Source organism: Sinocyclocheilus grahami, unplaced genomic scaffold, assembly GCF_001515645.1.
Source record: "Sinocyclocheilus grahami isolate Dianchi unplaced genomic scaffold, SAMN03320097.WGS_v1.1 scaffold206.1, whole genome shotgun sequence".
Taxonomy (NCBI): Eukaryota; Metazoa; Chordata; class Actinopteri; order Cypriniformes; family Cyprinidae; genus Sinocyclocheilus; species Sinocyclocheilus grahami.
In genome coordinates, this window is record NW_015505385.1 from 87,195 (window position 1) to 102,381 (window position 15,187).

The 15,187-nt window shown below is 36.7% G+C and overlaps 1 protein-coding gene across 1 annotated transcript in view; it reads right to left on the minus strand.

The window, feature by feature from the left end:
- LOC107595630 (uncharacterized) overlaps positions 1-15,187 on the minus strand; it is a 67,264-nt gene that overhangs the window by 49,207 nt on the left and 2,870 nt on the right. The window contains exons 4-17 of the mRNA XM_016286103.1: positions 12,961-13,203; positions 12,443-12,682; positions 11,793-12,356; positions 11,252-11,673; positions 11,031-11,162; positions 10,732-10,929; positions 10,490-10,630; positions 9,145-9,405; positions 7,087-7,270; positions 5,723-5,889; positions 5,518-5,646; positions 4,623-4,798; positions 3,462-3,631; positions 1,680-1,904 (exon numbers count right to left, since the gene is read on the minus strand). Coding sequence (XP_016141589.1) covers positions 1,680-1,904; positions 3,462-3,631; positions 4,623-4,798; positions 5,518-5,646; positions 5,723-5,889; positions 7,087-7,270; positions 9,145-9,405; positions 10,490-10,630; positions 10,732-10,929; positions 11,031-11,162; positions 11,252-11,673; positions 11,793-12,356; positions 12,443-12,682; positions 12,961-13,203 — 3,252 coding nt within the window. The remainder of the gene's footprint in view (positions 1-1,679; positions 1,905-3,461; positions 3,632-4,622; positions 4,799-5,517; positions 5,647-5,722; positions 5,890-7,086; positions 7,271-9,144; positions 9,406-10,489; positions 10,631-10,731; positions 10,930-11,030; positions 11,163-11,251; positions 11,674-11,792; positions 12,357-12,442; positions 12,683-12,960; positions 13,204-15,187) is intronic.

The following is a 15,187-nucleotide window of genomic DNA, read 5'->3' on the forward strand; positions in this document are numbered from 1 at the left end:
AGCATAAACATTGTCAGTTCAAAGGTGCATCATAAGCAACCGTTAGGCATAAATGAGGCATTCACTGACTGCTACCTACTCTGAAAGTGCGATCCTGTTTGAAACGTGTTTAATTGAATCTCAGCCTTTTAAAGTTTAATAATCACATATCTGTATCGCATCAACCGTGTTTTTCCGTTCTCCAAATTAAGACCTCTTAAAATGAAAATTATAACTTTTGTTATACTATTGAAGACTACTTAAGATGGCTTTAAATTTGATCAAACCAGCGTTTCTGCAAGTTTTATGAAGGCAAATTTACGACTTTAAGACCAGCTACAGAAAATGTAAGGAAAAAATTGAAGGGAACGCAATAAGTTCTCAAAATGTAAATGTCTAGGGAGCACAAAATGAGTTGTATTAGCAACATTACCCATTTTTTATTAATTTTACACACACACACACACACACACACACACACACAAGGCAGCTTAACTATTCATAAATAGTGCTGTCAAACCGATTAATCGCACCCGAAATAAAAGTTTGTGTTTACATAATATATGCATGTGTACTGTGTGTGTGTGTATATATATATATACATATATATATATATATATATGTGTGTGTGTGTGTATATATATATATATATATATATATATATAAACACATACATCTATATATTTAAGAATGTAAACACAAACTTTTATTTTGGATGCAATTAATCGATTTGACAGCACTATTCTTAAATCGAGACGACATCAAAAATGACACAAGAAGTCTTGTTTTCTGAGACAAATATCAGCTTAGTCTAATCAACTTAATTCAAAGGGAAAACAAGATCTAATATTTGTGACCCTGCAGCACAAAAGCAGTGTTAAGTCGCTGGGGGATATTTGTAGCAATAGCCAACAATACATAGTATGGGTCACAATTATACATTTTTCTTTTATGCCAAAAATCATTAGGATATTAAGTAAAGATCATGTTCCATGAAGATAGTTTGTAAATTTCCTACCGTAAATATATCAAAACTTAATTGTTGATTAGTAATTTGCATTGCTAAGGACTTAATTTGGACAACTTTAAAGATGATTTTCTCAATTTTTGGATTTTTTTTGCACCCTCAGATTCCAGATTTTCAAATAGTTGTATCTCGGCCAAATAGTGTCCGATCCTAACAAACCATACATCAATGAATCTCAATTTCAAAAAAACTGATCCTTATGACTGGTTCTGTGGTCCAGGGTCACATATTTCAAAGTTTTTGTGCTTTTTTTTTTAAGATAAACACACTCAATTATGTTCAATTTCCAAAAACAAGACTTCATATCTTAATTTTGCATCTCAAATAAATGTATCTCGATGTTTAGAATTTTGTACTGGAAAGCAAGAAAAAGTGCTGACAAAGACATTATTTTTTGCAGTGTATGAACATTTAACTTTTTAACTATAACTTTATGAATTTAAGACTTCCTGCTCTGATTTAAGAGCTCTTTAGGCCTTAATGTGTGGAAGGGCGAATCAAGACGTTTTAAGACCCACAAATCGCCTGAATTTAAGACTTTTTACGGAGCCATGGAAACCCTGTAGGAGCAGTATCATCTGTGTTCATGGACGGAGCAAAGTCAGATAAACAAACTGTTTCAGGACAAAGTGTGACGGACAGTGAGTAAAGCATGACGAAGAAAACCTCCTACCTTCCTGTGCGACTGCTACATTCAGCGCGCTCTCCATGTGATTGGCCAGGAGCGCTGTGGGCGTGTTTGGGATCCCATAAGCCACCACAATGGAGAGCAAGTGTCCGGCGGTGCCGACGGGGTCCAGAGCCTGTGTCGCCTCTGAGAAGTGTTTGTCCCCCGTGACAGCGGTGACCCGCAGCAGGACGCCGGGAGAAACCTCGAGAGCCAGCAGCTCCGTCTTACCTGCACACATGAAGACTGCAGTGAGAATCAGAAGTCTTCTGCAAAAAAAATGTATGTGTTTTCGTGCTGGTTTAGGCCTGTTGTGGACAAGCTTGTTATATTTTTTTTATATTCTGTGCGATGGTTAATTCACAGCAGAGACAGAAATTGTTTAACTAAACTTTTTTTTTTTTTTTTACTTTACATGGCGATATTTGACACCTTAAAATAATTTCCATGGGCATTTTTACCTTTATAAGGGCAATTTTTTCTAATTTTATTAGATGTATAAATCAGTCAAATTCTTATATCTAATCAATAAATTCAATTAGAATCAATATTATTTTTAGTACCACTGAGATACTACTACAGGTTTTATTATTATAATGAATTTGTTTTTATTTTTATATTTTGTCTTCAATTTTGTCATGTTTATCTCTATATGTCTATATAGCTTTTACGCATTTTTATTTTCATTTCAGTTTTAGTTAATTAGAGCATCAAGGTAAACAAAATAAGAAATATTTCCTTACAGAAAATATAACAACAAATTAGTATATATTTTTATTTTATTTCAAGTAAAGAATTTTTTTAATGGTGTTTGTTTTAGTATAATAACCCCGAGTAGAATAACAAGAAACTATACTTAAATCAGTCTTGACAAAATCCATTGTTGCACTGCGGAAGTGATCTAAAGCAGCATTTAGTATTGCAATTACAACTGCATAAATAATGCTATTCGATTAATGTTTTAAAAATAATATTTTGAATATTGAAATACATGAAATAATTATTTTAATAGGAAACGATACTTTAAATATGAACAAAAAACCGCCAGCAGGTGGTGGCAAATCACTGTATTAATGAGTGAGTCATTGCATCATTCACTCAAACCATTTGTTTAAGTGGCCGATTCCTTCAGTGACTGTCTTTATGAATGGATCACTGAGTTGGGAACGAAACCCCGCTGTGTGTTGCTCAGAGTTGTGACTTTGTTTGGAAATATTTTCTTTGGCGAAAAAAAAAATATATATTGTGTCTAAAATCTAACACACAATGAGCTTCTTGTTTATTGAAAAGTTGTATAAAATCAATACTAACAGCACTCTTTCCTCGTGTGATATCCGATTCCTTCAGTGACTGTCTTTATGAATGGATCACTGAGTTGGGAACGAAACCCCGCTGTGTGTTGCTCAGAGTTGTGACTTTGTTTGGAAATATTTTCTTTGGCGAAAAAAATATATATATTGTGTCTAAAATCTAACACACAATGAGCTTCTTGTTTATTGAAAAGTTGTATAAAATCAATACTAACAGCACTCTTTCCTCGTGTGATATTGCTTAACTATATCGCATGGAAATATAAGAAAATTCCCGTATATTGAAATGTGATATCATTCTAGTAGGCTACGTCACACGGTGAAAATGTCCACCATCATGGTGCGTTTTAGATTGTTTTTTGACACCACGTCAGCTTCCACACAGTTAAAACATCATAGGAGCATTGCACACCCCTAGATCACAGTTTGAATGTTCATTTATTTCTTTATGAAACACGCTTCTGGCAAGGTGACGCACCACAGTACTTGTCGATGAAGTCTTTGAGAGGGCCGTGGTTGGGCTGAAACACCAGCTGCCACTGACTCCATTCCTCCAGATCCTGCAGCAGAGGAGCCGACAGCAAACTCGCCCGCGCCTGATCACGGCTCACCTCGCCCAGCAAACCCACGGAGTCCACCACACACTCCCTGAGATCAAACACACACAATCACGAGTCTCCAGCCAAACAACATGCGTGTGTTCATCACTTCTCCAGCTACACTACCAAACAAAGGTTTAGATACGAGACAGAATTTGTGTGCGTGTAAAAAAAAAAAAAAAAAAAAGTAATTATTAGATTTCTTTATTTTTTTTTTTTTAAATATTTAGATTTTAATTTATCTTTATATGATATATATACACACACTAAATGCTATATACACATATACAGCACTGTTCAATGGTTGGGCTTGGCAAGACGCTTATAAAGACATGTTTTTGAAAGACGTTTCTTGTAAATTTCTCATAATATGCCGATTAATTAATCACATTGACTGCAATTAAATCACATATCAAAAGCTTAGAAATAATATATACGACATTACTCTGCAAAAGGTTTCTATTCAGGTGGCAGATTAAATGCATTCATTTTTGAACACATAGCTTTTTCTTTTAAATAAAACATACTAAATTAATGTTATATTGATAGCCCTTGTTAAAACAATACTTCTCTATGGACCTTTTGTTCTTAAAATTTTTTTTGTAAATTGTTATACTAGTTTTATTTTTTAAATATTTTAATTTTCATTTATTTTTTATATTTAACATTTTGCCTAGAAGGAAAAACAGCCACCCCCTCAAAAAAAAATTTTTTTTAATCATGCATGCAAATTACAGTGAAGTGCAACCGTTACCGTACAGTGTCCGGCGGTAGTCAAAAAGGATTTAAATAGTGAATTTTGAATCGATTTCTTGTAAACTCAGAAGTGTGGATTTGGGCACATGACAGTAGGTAATTTGGCTGGGGGTGGGAGAAAAACACCAACATGCTGGATTCAGATGGCTTTAAAATCCCCAACTAAACCCTGGAAACCGGGCTTTGCTCTGAACTAGTTTTACAGCTGTCTATTTACAGCTCACAGAGTTGTGCAGAGAGACAGCTGAGTACTTGATGAAAAGTAGAGACTTGAACTGTCTTACCCTGAACCCATGGGCAGCAGAGGACACTCGTAGCGTACCACACTAGTGACAGCGTCTCCGCTTAGTCCCTTTTGCTTCTGCGTGCAATTGACAAGAAAACTGAGGGGCCCGTGACCGAGCTCTCGGCTATCCCTGATCTGGTAATGATTCCTCAGAGCGGCTTCGATGAACGGCAGCTGATCCAGAACAAAAACAGACATGTTTCATTCCCATATGAACAGTAACTGTACTTTTGCTGTAATTATCCCGTTTAACCCTGTAAAGCCTGACATATGAAATCACAATCCATTTTTCTTTAGATAGAACAGTTTATTGAACCTTTACACAAAATCTTCAAAAAAAAAAAAAAAAAATTAAAGTTTGCATTTGTGTTTGATGATTTGTTTGGCTCATATAGTCTGATTTACTGAGAATGAGGAGGAAAAACAGCTCAACTTTATTCAAAATGAGCAAAAATATGCAATTTGGTGAAGATGCTTATATTTATATGATGAAATTCTGATGCTTGTGAATCAATGAGATCTTCATAACAGAATAGCAGGTACTTAAAATAATATAAATCAGTCAGTACTCTATATATCTCCATTAATATGTTTTTAAATTGAAACGATCCAAACATATAATGCAATGCAATCCAATGATGATTGCGAGATGAACTGAAGACGTGAGATGTTCTGGAGGCTTGTGAAGATCATTCCTCCGCTGAGGAACAGTGAAAGTAAAGCTTCTGGAAACAAACGCTCCTCAAAAGATCCTGAGGATCAGATTTGAGACTCTAAAACATGATTGATGGAGAATCAAGTAAAGCTGAGCTGCTTCAGTGCAGTAAGTGTTCATCTGGAAATATTACTGCAGTTATTCTGACGTTTACATGACAAAAAAACTCAAAACTCACTCTGCTGTCATCTCCCTCCCCGCACTGATTGATGAACTCAAACACATCTTGTCTGCAAGGTCTGAAGCCATTCATTCCAGGATCCTGGCTGTCGATGGAGACGGCGCCCCCTGCTGCCTCCTGCAGGACCTGCGCCAAGACCAAGACCAGTTACGCTATGACAGACACGCGCCATGAGAAACCTCACACAAGTAGAAATGCACACCTTTTTGTTGTTGAAAATGAAATCAAGGAAGGTTCCTTGCTGCAGCTGGCTGAAGTCTTTAAACTTGAATTTCTCTGCGATCCTCTTTTCCAGAGTGCGAAGGTGGGCCAGAGTAGGTGTGCTCTTGAAATTAGTGACACACTCTTGAAAAAAGCTCTTCACGTCAGCTACGCAAAAAAAATCACCACATGAGAACAGCTCAGAGATGAAATTTTCCACAACAGGCAATAATGTATATGGGTTTAAGTGTGGAAATTTGAACATGGAAAAAAGACAGATTTACATCAAGAACAAAGCAACTGCAAGCAACTTATCACAATAAAATTCAAAGCGTGTGACAACTTTTAATTGACTATCAATTGACTAAAATATTATTGTAATATTTTTTAGAATATGCTGATTAATTCATCACATTAACTGCAATTAAATCATATATATCAACAAAAACTGCTAAAAAAAGCCCCCCACTAAAGATGGCAAAAAAACCTACATTATTACAAAAAGTAATATTATAAAAATTTCTATTCGTGTATTCATACAAAAAAAATCTATTCATGTGACAGATTAAATGCATTCATTTAACACATTTTAAAAAATAAAACGTACAAATACATTAAAAATTTAATTGCATTTAATTTTTTTTATAAATTCAAAATTAAAAAATGAGCAAGTTACATTGATAGCCCTAGTATCAATATCTCTATATTGACATTTTGTTCATCAAAACAAAAACAAAAAAACGCTCATTTTAATCATTTTAACTTTTTATTCATTTAACACTTTTACTGGTTAAAATCATCTCTCTACGAACCTTTTTTTTTTTGTAAAAAAATTACATTTAATAATAGTAATTTGTGATTAGAATTGTTTCATATTAAATTTTTTTTCTACTTAAAACTATTTCTATATGTAGTTTTTGTTCTTTAAAAAATCTAATTATTTTATAATGTTACTTTAATTTATTTTATATCTAACATTGCTTATAGTTTAAATAACTTTCTATGGACCTTTTGTTCTTAAATATTTTTAATAATATTCTGTTTTAGAACAAAAGGTCCATGGAAAGTTATTATCTTAACTAAAAGCTATGTTAAATATATATATTTTTTTAAATCATTTTTTTAGAGCATGTATAAATTATCAAATTATGTAAAAGTCCATGCATAAATTACATTCAAATACATAAATTAATACATTATAATGTATTCATTTATATATTTTAATAGGCTTTCCAGAAATGAGAAAAATCACTTGCGATTTTTGTCTGTAAATGTCATCATACTGTCCTTTTGGGGTCATACTGTGGATGGTGCGAAAACTAAAAGAGGAGATTCAGATAACTAATGATGTTAAAAAGTTGACACCTTCAGTAGGGAGCATCTCTGTGGCTCTCTCTTCTGTAGTTTTCTTTGCCTCTGCTTTTTTCTGTGGTTTTTCTTTAGCTACCAGGTCCTGAGGGGCGTCCAAGGAGCCACAGCATATAGCAAGCTGGAATAAGGCTCTAGCGAGCCGGTCTCTGTTTACACATAACAGGAACGTCTGAATAGTCTGAGGGCACAAAAAAAACACAATCAGTTGCTTCCAGAAGAGTTATGAAAGAACTGTTGAAAACGAATACATTATGAACATTCATTCAATATTCTCAGTCGGATTCAATTCATCAAACCAGAGCAGAAGTGGCATGATCATATTCATGGACGTGCACCACCAGAAATGACCCAATCACATGCTAATCCCTCAAAGTGAATAAAGAAGGAAAGGTCAGTGAAAACAGTGAGTGCAGGAGCAACATAAGGACTAATGATGCAAGTATTGGGAGACACATTTCTGGGTGGGATTAGCAGATGATGACCATGACATCTCATTAATAAAGTGAGCGGATGATCCCTCTCCTACTCTCATCTGCCACCCGTTTACATCCTTAAACAGCTAGAAGGAATTACCACTGCAATTACCAAGAACGAATGAAATAAGAGAGACACTATTTAAAGGAACAGTTCACCCAAAAATATAAATCCTATCATCATTCATATACTTTTTGAAGCTCGAAAGCTACAGAAAGCTTTAGTCCCAGTTCCAGTAATTGCAGAGACCAAGTGAAAAATTCTCCTTTTGTGTTATGAAGTAAAATGTATGTAATATGGGTTTAGAACAACATGAGAAAGAGCAAGGTTGCGTTTCCACCAAAGCATTTTCAGCCAGCTGAATGATAAGATCGCTATGAAAAAGAATATCGGATGTAATGTGACAGATGCATGGCGAAAGCAATGGTTCTTTTTCATATCAATATTGGTGGTAGTCCGGGATTTCATCTGGTACAGACCATTAATAATTGGAAACAAGCAATATTAAATTCTCCTCCATTGCAGTTCATTAGTTTTACAAGTGACGGTTGGTTGGTGTGATATTTGTCCCGTTTTTCTTCTACTGTAATTGGACAGCTGGTGACGAGCGCCAATTGAAAACAACATGGTAAAACACACTCTGGTGGACACCACAAGAACTTTCTTTTGGGGTGAACTATCCCTTTAAAAATCTCATTAGGGATAATTATAAATGGGCACCCAACCTTGTTTTAGAAAGAGAAATGCTCATGTCCAGCAAGGGAAAGTTATTTAGCATCATCAGCACACTCATGACATAAAAGCTCTTCTAAACTAAATGCACCAAAACGGCTTTGTGTTTGCCTATGCAAATCTATATCTTAGGGTGGTTGCAATTTTTGTAGCTTTGCCCCTGCATGTTTACTAATCAGGGCTGCGTTTCCCAAAAGCATCATAACTCCAAGTAGATTGTAGACCCATTGCCACCAATGGTCTCTACGATCAACTTGGCTTACAAGGCTTTTGAGAAACGCAGCCCAGGTTAGTCATCAGTGTTGTAGTACTAAATCTCGAGTCCATCTCGAGTTCAAACCCAAAACCTACTTTCATGTTCGTTGTCTTTTCATCAAGTCATCTTGACTTAGACTCTGCTCAGTGGTATCGTAAGTTTCACATGACACTGATGCAAAACCGGTCTTTAATTACCACAAAGGAAAGCATATTTACACTATGAATCAGTTAGACCTTAAGACTTGTACTGTCTTTACTGAAACTCAGACTAAAGTTTGGTTTGTCTAGTCTAAAGTACTACAACACTGTTTTGAAAAAACTTCTAGCCCTAAAGTATGATCAGTAGTAATAAGAGATGATTTCCTTATCAAGCACTGCTACTCAAAAAAAAAACTAAAAACATTACTATTGATCATACTAAGCAAGTAGCCACCCATGAAAAGCAGTCACGTAGGCGTTTCCATTGCAATTAAAACACATCAAACATCAAACCACAAGAAAAACCAGTCTGCAAACTGTTAAAATGGGTGAGCTTGTTTTGAACAGACTAGATAAGGATCCTCCCGACATTGCCTCTAAGTTGCTTACCTTTGTCATACTCTTACTGAAGACACTTTCAGAATTGATGAAGACTTCCATGACTGCATCCGCGGCGGTCATATTTACATATTTTTTCCTCAGCTCAGAGTTGCCAATCTGGGAGAAGATCACAGGTCCTTGGGCTGGATCCAGCAGGCTCTTCTTGATCTTAAACATTTTGGCATCCACCTCCTCCTGAATCTCCTTCTGAATGGCTTCTCTGGCTCTGTCCATGTGGCAAAACTCAGCAGCAGATGCCTTATTCAACGTCTAAGAACACAATATGTGGAAAAACAAGAGAACAATGCAGTAAAGTATGTTTAATATGGTTGCTGGATTTAGCATGCATGGAATTATAAAGCAGTTAGTTCTGGTCCTCAAAATTGATTGGTTGCTCATTCCATGGCATTTAATTCAACAGCACTTGAGCTTTTTATGGTTTGTATCACTTTGCTCATCACGGTTCGGTACCCCTTTTCCACATACATGGTTCTGGTTCCTGGCCAGTGTCTATTTCCACTGCAGAAAAGAAAGTTCTGGGCCGGAAAGATCGGTTTAACTTCAGCCCTAAAAATTTGATGGACTGGAACCCCAGAACTAGTGATGTAGGGGGAAGGGGCAGAGAAAAGCAGCACATTTGTGAATAATTTGTGATTTCCTAATTGTTGTGCTAAAATCTCTAGGGAGAACATCGTAAAAACATGCAAAATGTCAGTTGGAGGAAACGTGCACTGTTTAGAGAGCTCACAAAAGGAAAAAAGTAATATGCAAAGTAATGTCTAATGCAGGTTTCAATCGGACAACCTAGCAAACTGGCGCCTATCGTCTCGTGGGCAGTGCACTGACATATAGTGCCGCTGCGCTTCGGGCGTCCCAAGTTCGAGTCCTGGTTTGGGGACCTCTCCCGATCCCAAGGCCCAGTTCACTCAGCGGAGAACTGGCTGAGAGCCAGGATTGGCACAGGAACGTGAACCATGTCAGTGAAAAAGGGGTAAGAGTGTGGAGCAGAGTTGTGTGATTTTCCCTAGTGCAGGGGGAGCCAATTCTGTTCCTGAAGGCCTACCTTCCTGCAGACTTCAGATATAACCCTGCTCCAACTCACCTGCCTGTAATGTTCAAGTAATCCACCTTGATTAGCTGGTTCAGGTACTTGATTAAATTTGGAGCTAAACTTTGTAGGATGGTAGCCCTTCAGGAGCAGGGTTGGCTACCCTTGACCATTGGTAACCAATAAGGTCATTGGTCGCATCTCCATCTTCCAGAGTTTTGGGAAACTGTTTAAGGGTGTATTTTCAGTGCTTTGAGGACCGAACCTTCAATACTGAATCATACTCTTCTGAAAGAGGGGTCTTACCGAAATAGGCAACCCAAGACTCTGGATTCTGATGCCAAGTTCATACGGTGACTCACAGCTGTACTGGTCTGCAAGGTGCTTCAAGAAGTCAGCAAGGTCAACTCTAGGCGTCTTGCTTTTTCTCCTGAACATTCGGAGACTCTAAAACAAGCAGAAAACCATAACATTCAATGAGTGAGAGTGAGTCATGTCAAAGTGGATGTACTCCTCCCAAATACGCAGCCAGTCCCAACCAGACTCACCCTAAGAATATCCACTGTCGCAATCTGATGTACATCATCATCTTTAGTATTGGCATCTATTCTGAACATTCGGTGAATAAGAGGGATCTTGCATAGAGGGCCCAGATGGAGTTCTTCAAAGCGTTTCTTGTTCTTCAGGTTGGCCAAAGCCTGTCCCAATTCGTAAAGCGTGCATATAGAGGAAACTGCTTCCACTGACTGATTTAGAAAGAAACACAAGTTTGTGATGTCAAGACACCATATCAAACCTGTCAATCAGATCATAAACCTACACCAGGAGGTTGTTCGAGACCATGTACCTCAATATACATATTGATCTCCTTGATGCTGCGCTGAAGTTCCTGCACTGCAGGCAGATGCCGACGAGCGTCGATATTCATATCTTTCAACAAGTTGGACACTTGTAGAAGTGAACAAACTCTGCTGACCACCTTCATAATAACACAAAATAAAATTGAGATATTTTGACATTGTGATGAGCAAAAACTTGTTCTGGTTTGTTATTTTACAAGACACAGACCCTCTCGATGGTGACAAGCTCTCCTTCGGCTGCAAGGGCTCTCATGACGTCCTCTACCAAACAGTTCACATCCTTTGAGCTCATGGCCTTTCTCCGTCTCCCAATGTTGTCTTCATCTTCCAGCAAGGCTTCTGCTGCCCTCATGTTAGCACCATGGACCTCTCTCACTTGGCTGTAGTAGGACTCATTGAAGAGAGGCCCCCTTCCCTCCTTCAACTTCTTCTCCCCAGCTTTGGACAGCATAGTACCAAGAACTGGGAAGTCACTAGTGGACAAATTACTAGGGGTTTCCATGGGCGGGACGGTTAAACTTTGAAACCGAAGCAAAGGGGATCCTGCCTTGGACCGGACCACTTGTTCATTTACCACAGCGGGCATGGGCTGAACCTTCTTTACTTCCTCAACAATCTTCTTTTGTGCTGCTACAAGAATAAAGTGGATAAGGTTTTTTTTTTTTTTAAGATTTAAGAACATGGAATAATGTATTAACTTTAAATTAAAAAAATAAATAAATAAATTTAAAAAAAGTATATTCTCTTACTTTCAATGCACTTTGCTCCTGCTGGTTTATTTTTTACAAGACAAGAGGAAGAAAGTGGTTTAGCTGTATGATTATCATACAATGACATGTAGAGATCTAACGGAAGTGCCGACCCAAAGAGGAGGAAGAAGCCATTCTGCAATTCAATAATGGATTGGCTTGCAGCTGGATACTTTTTTATAACCTCTTTAACTTTATCCATCAGTTCCTCTTGTGTCATTTCACTACCTCTTTGAGCAAATCCAGCTCCAAAAGTAACTACAGGGCTTGTTGTGTTCGCAGGTGTCGAGTCATTGTTCACTCTTGATAGGTGTGCAGGTGTTGGGACTGCAGGTGCTGCTCTGTGACTCTTGTGGAAGATTCTCTCTTTCTCCACCAATAGCTCATCGCTCAGAGAATCAATGAAGGAGGCGACTGTTTTGAAACCAAACTCTGACACAGCGAGGTTACGCCGATACTTTTGATTGAAAAACATAGAAAACTTCCTAAGAGGAAGGCCTGAGGGATGGTCCTTAACCAGCTCCACAACGTCTTTAAAAACCCCATCAACATGCACGGGTGGTGCTGAGAAAAGCATAAATAACATATGAGGACCACATGAGAGTGAATGACAGAACTATTATATTGCAACATAAGCAACAAATCATTACCTGTATGGGTCGAAGCTTCAGGCTTTGCAATCCTGTAGAAAATTTGGCCATTTTCCACACACAGCTCTTGGTCGAGAGAGTCAATGAAATCTGCTATTGAGGGGAACCCAAGTTCTTTCTTTCTCAGAGGCCTCCCATATTCGCTATTATAAAATACTGCTATTTTTAAAAGAGGAATGCCTTCCTGGTGGCTTTTTACCAAATCCACAACATCTCTGCATCTCTTTTCAAAGTCTTCACCTGTATGAAAAAGTGACATGAAAAGTGAATTGGAAGTAGGCTTTCCTGACAGTATAACAAGTGATTCACTACTTTCAATCCTACTCGGGTTAACATTAGACTACTTTTAATCTGTTTCTCAAAAATGCCGTTTCCTTGTGTAATGTCCTTTAAAACAGGAATCCACTACTTCTGTTTTTATTACAGGGCTGCGTTTGAGAAATCCTTTACAAAACAGTTATTTCTTAGTTACATTAATGGAAAAAATGAATCTAGAAGTCCCACTGTAAAATCAGTACCTGTAAGAACTATGTTGCTTTTGTGAAAGATCACACCATCTTCCACCAACAGATCCCCGCTAAGAGAGTCCACAAAGGTTTCCATTGATGGGAACCCCAGCTCAGCTGGCAAAAGGGCCTGTTTGTGTTTCTGAGCAAAGACCTCTGCTAATTTATTAAGAGGAATTCCTTGAGGATGCTTTTTAAATAATTTGATCACTTTCTTACGAATTGCGTTCTTAGGAGCATCATCCATTTTTACATCTGTAAAAACAGTACAAACATTATTCAGAGTAGAATTTGTTTAGACCTAAATAAATAATCATTTGGCAATTATCTTCAAAAAATTAAGAATATCAAATTCCTCAGAGACAAAGTCAGCAATGATATAAAAAAAAGCATAAATCAAATACATTTTTTGTTTCTCTCCAAAAGATAAATGATCAGACATCAAACTTTGCCTTAAGTGATGAAAATCAATTTTTAAAACACAGCAAAGAATGGCTTGGGATGATAATTAATGCCTAATATATTGTATATTAGAGTCAAAGTTATACATATCATAAATTAATCAGGAAAAACAATGCGTTTTCAAAACTGGATTCTCTAAATAACTACATACAGATTGCATAATTTCTCAGTACTTAATAATGCACCTCACAGTAACACAGTTTATCGTTTATGACCAAATACAACTGTTAATACTTTACCGTAAGGTCACATTAGATAAATGTTGACATTAGATAATGCATTAACATGACGTGAACTAACAAGCATTTATCAATCTTTGTTGATGTCAGTTGACAGAAATACAATTTTCTTTTAGTTTACAGTCTATTAAGAATGTTAACATACAATGTTCGGTTTTAAAAATGTATTCGTAAATGTTGAAATTAAGATTAATAAATGCCGTTTGTTATGTTTTAGTAGTTAACTAATGTTAACAAATAAAGCCAAGTTCTACAATATAAACCTTTTGAAACCCACTAAACAGAATGGAATATAAACAGACTGACAAACATTTGAAAATTATTATTTAACTTATAGCATAGGTCTTACCCTGTGTTTGTACTCAGTGAATGCCTGTCCAAACTGAATGACTACTTTAGTGTGTGCCGTTTTATACTAGTCTCTCCCTTCATCATAAATATGCACTGCATCATGAGAAACAAAACTGAAAGTCATGCAAATGCCTTCAGTATTACTCTCATGTCTAGAAAGCAAAGCAACCATTATCTGTCTGAAGAAGATCCTACCTGTTTGAACAGAGACTGCTTGAAATGCTTAAAATGCTGTAAGACTTCATATCAACACAGTGAGCATGTAATGTTTGTGTGGAATGATTGAGGATGGCATGAGCCACAGGCTTAGGTTTCGTTTTCCTGTATGCACTCGCTCTCTCTCTCAGCTGATCTAATTCTCTCTGTGTTCTGAGAGAAGTCATGTGACTCAGCGTTCAGTTCAGTTTCCAGCTGGAGCCTGAGATAACATCCGCGGTTACATTTCCCGAAACATGATACTTAACTGGCTTGCCAATTAAAGGGATAAGAAGGAAAATAAAATCAAAAGACTGTTGATCAACTATGAACTAACTGCAAATTCTTAGTAAGAACATTGTATGCTTAATCAGACTCAATTTGCAGCTGTTGAGAAAATAAAAACACTTCCAAAATGGATTTGCCATATTTTTTTAAATGGTTATTTTTGTTGTTTAACAGATGCAGATTGCAGTTAGTGGTCATTCAATCAGGGTTTTTTGGGATGCCAATGACAAAAGCTGATACAATATATTGAGTTATATTATTATATAAACACATCATTTAGTGATAGAAAATTAGATAATAGAAATATTTAAAGGGAGTAGTTCACCCATAAATTAAAATGTGCTGAAAATGGTATCACCCTCAGGCCATTGTTTCTTCATCAGATTTAGAGAAATGTAGCATTACATAATTTGCTCACCAATCGAATGAGAGTTCACACAGCTGATAAAAACATCACAATTATCCACATGTAATCCACACCACTCCAGTCCATCAGTTAATGTCTCGTGAAGCAAAAAGCTTTGTGGTTGTAAGAAACAAATCCACCATTAAAGGGGTCATATGATGCCATTTCAATTGTTCCTTTCTCTTTGGAGTGTTACAAGCTCTTGGGGCATAAAGAAGATCTGTAAAGTTGCAAAGACTAAAGTCTCAAATCCAAAGGGATATTCTTTATAAAAGTTAAGAGTTAACTACGCCTACCT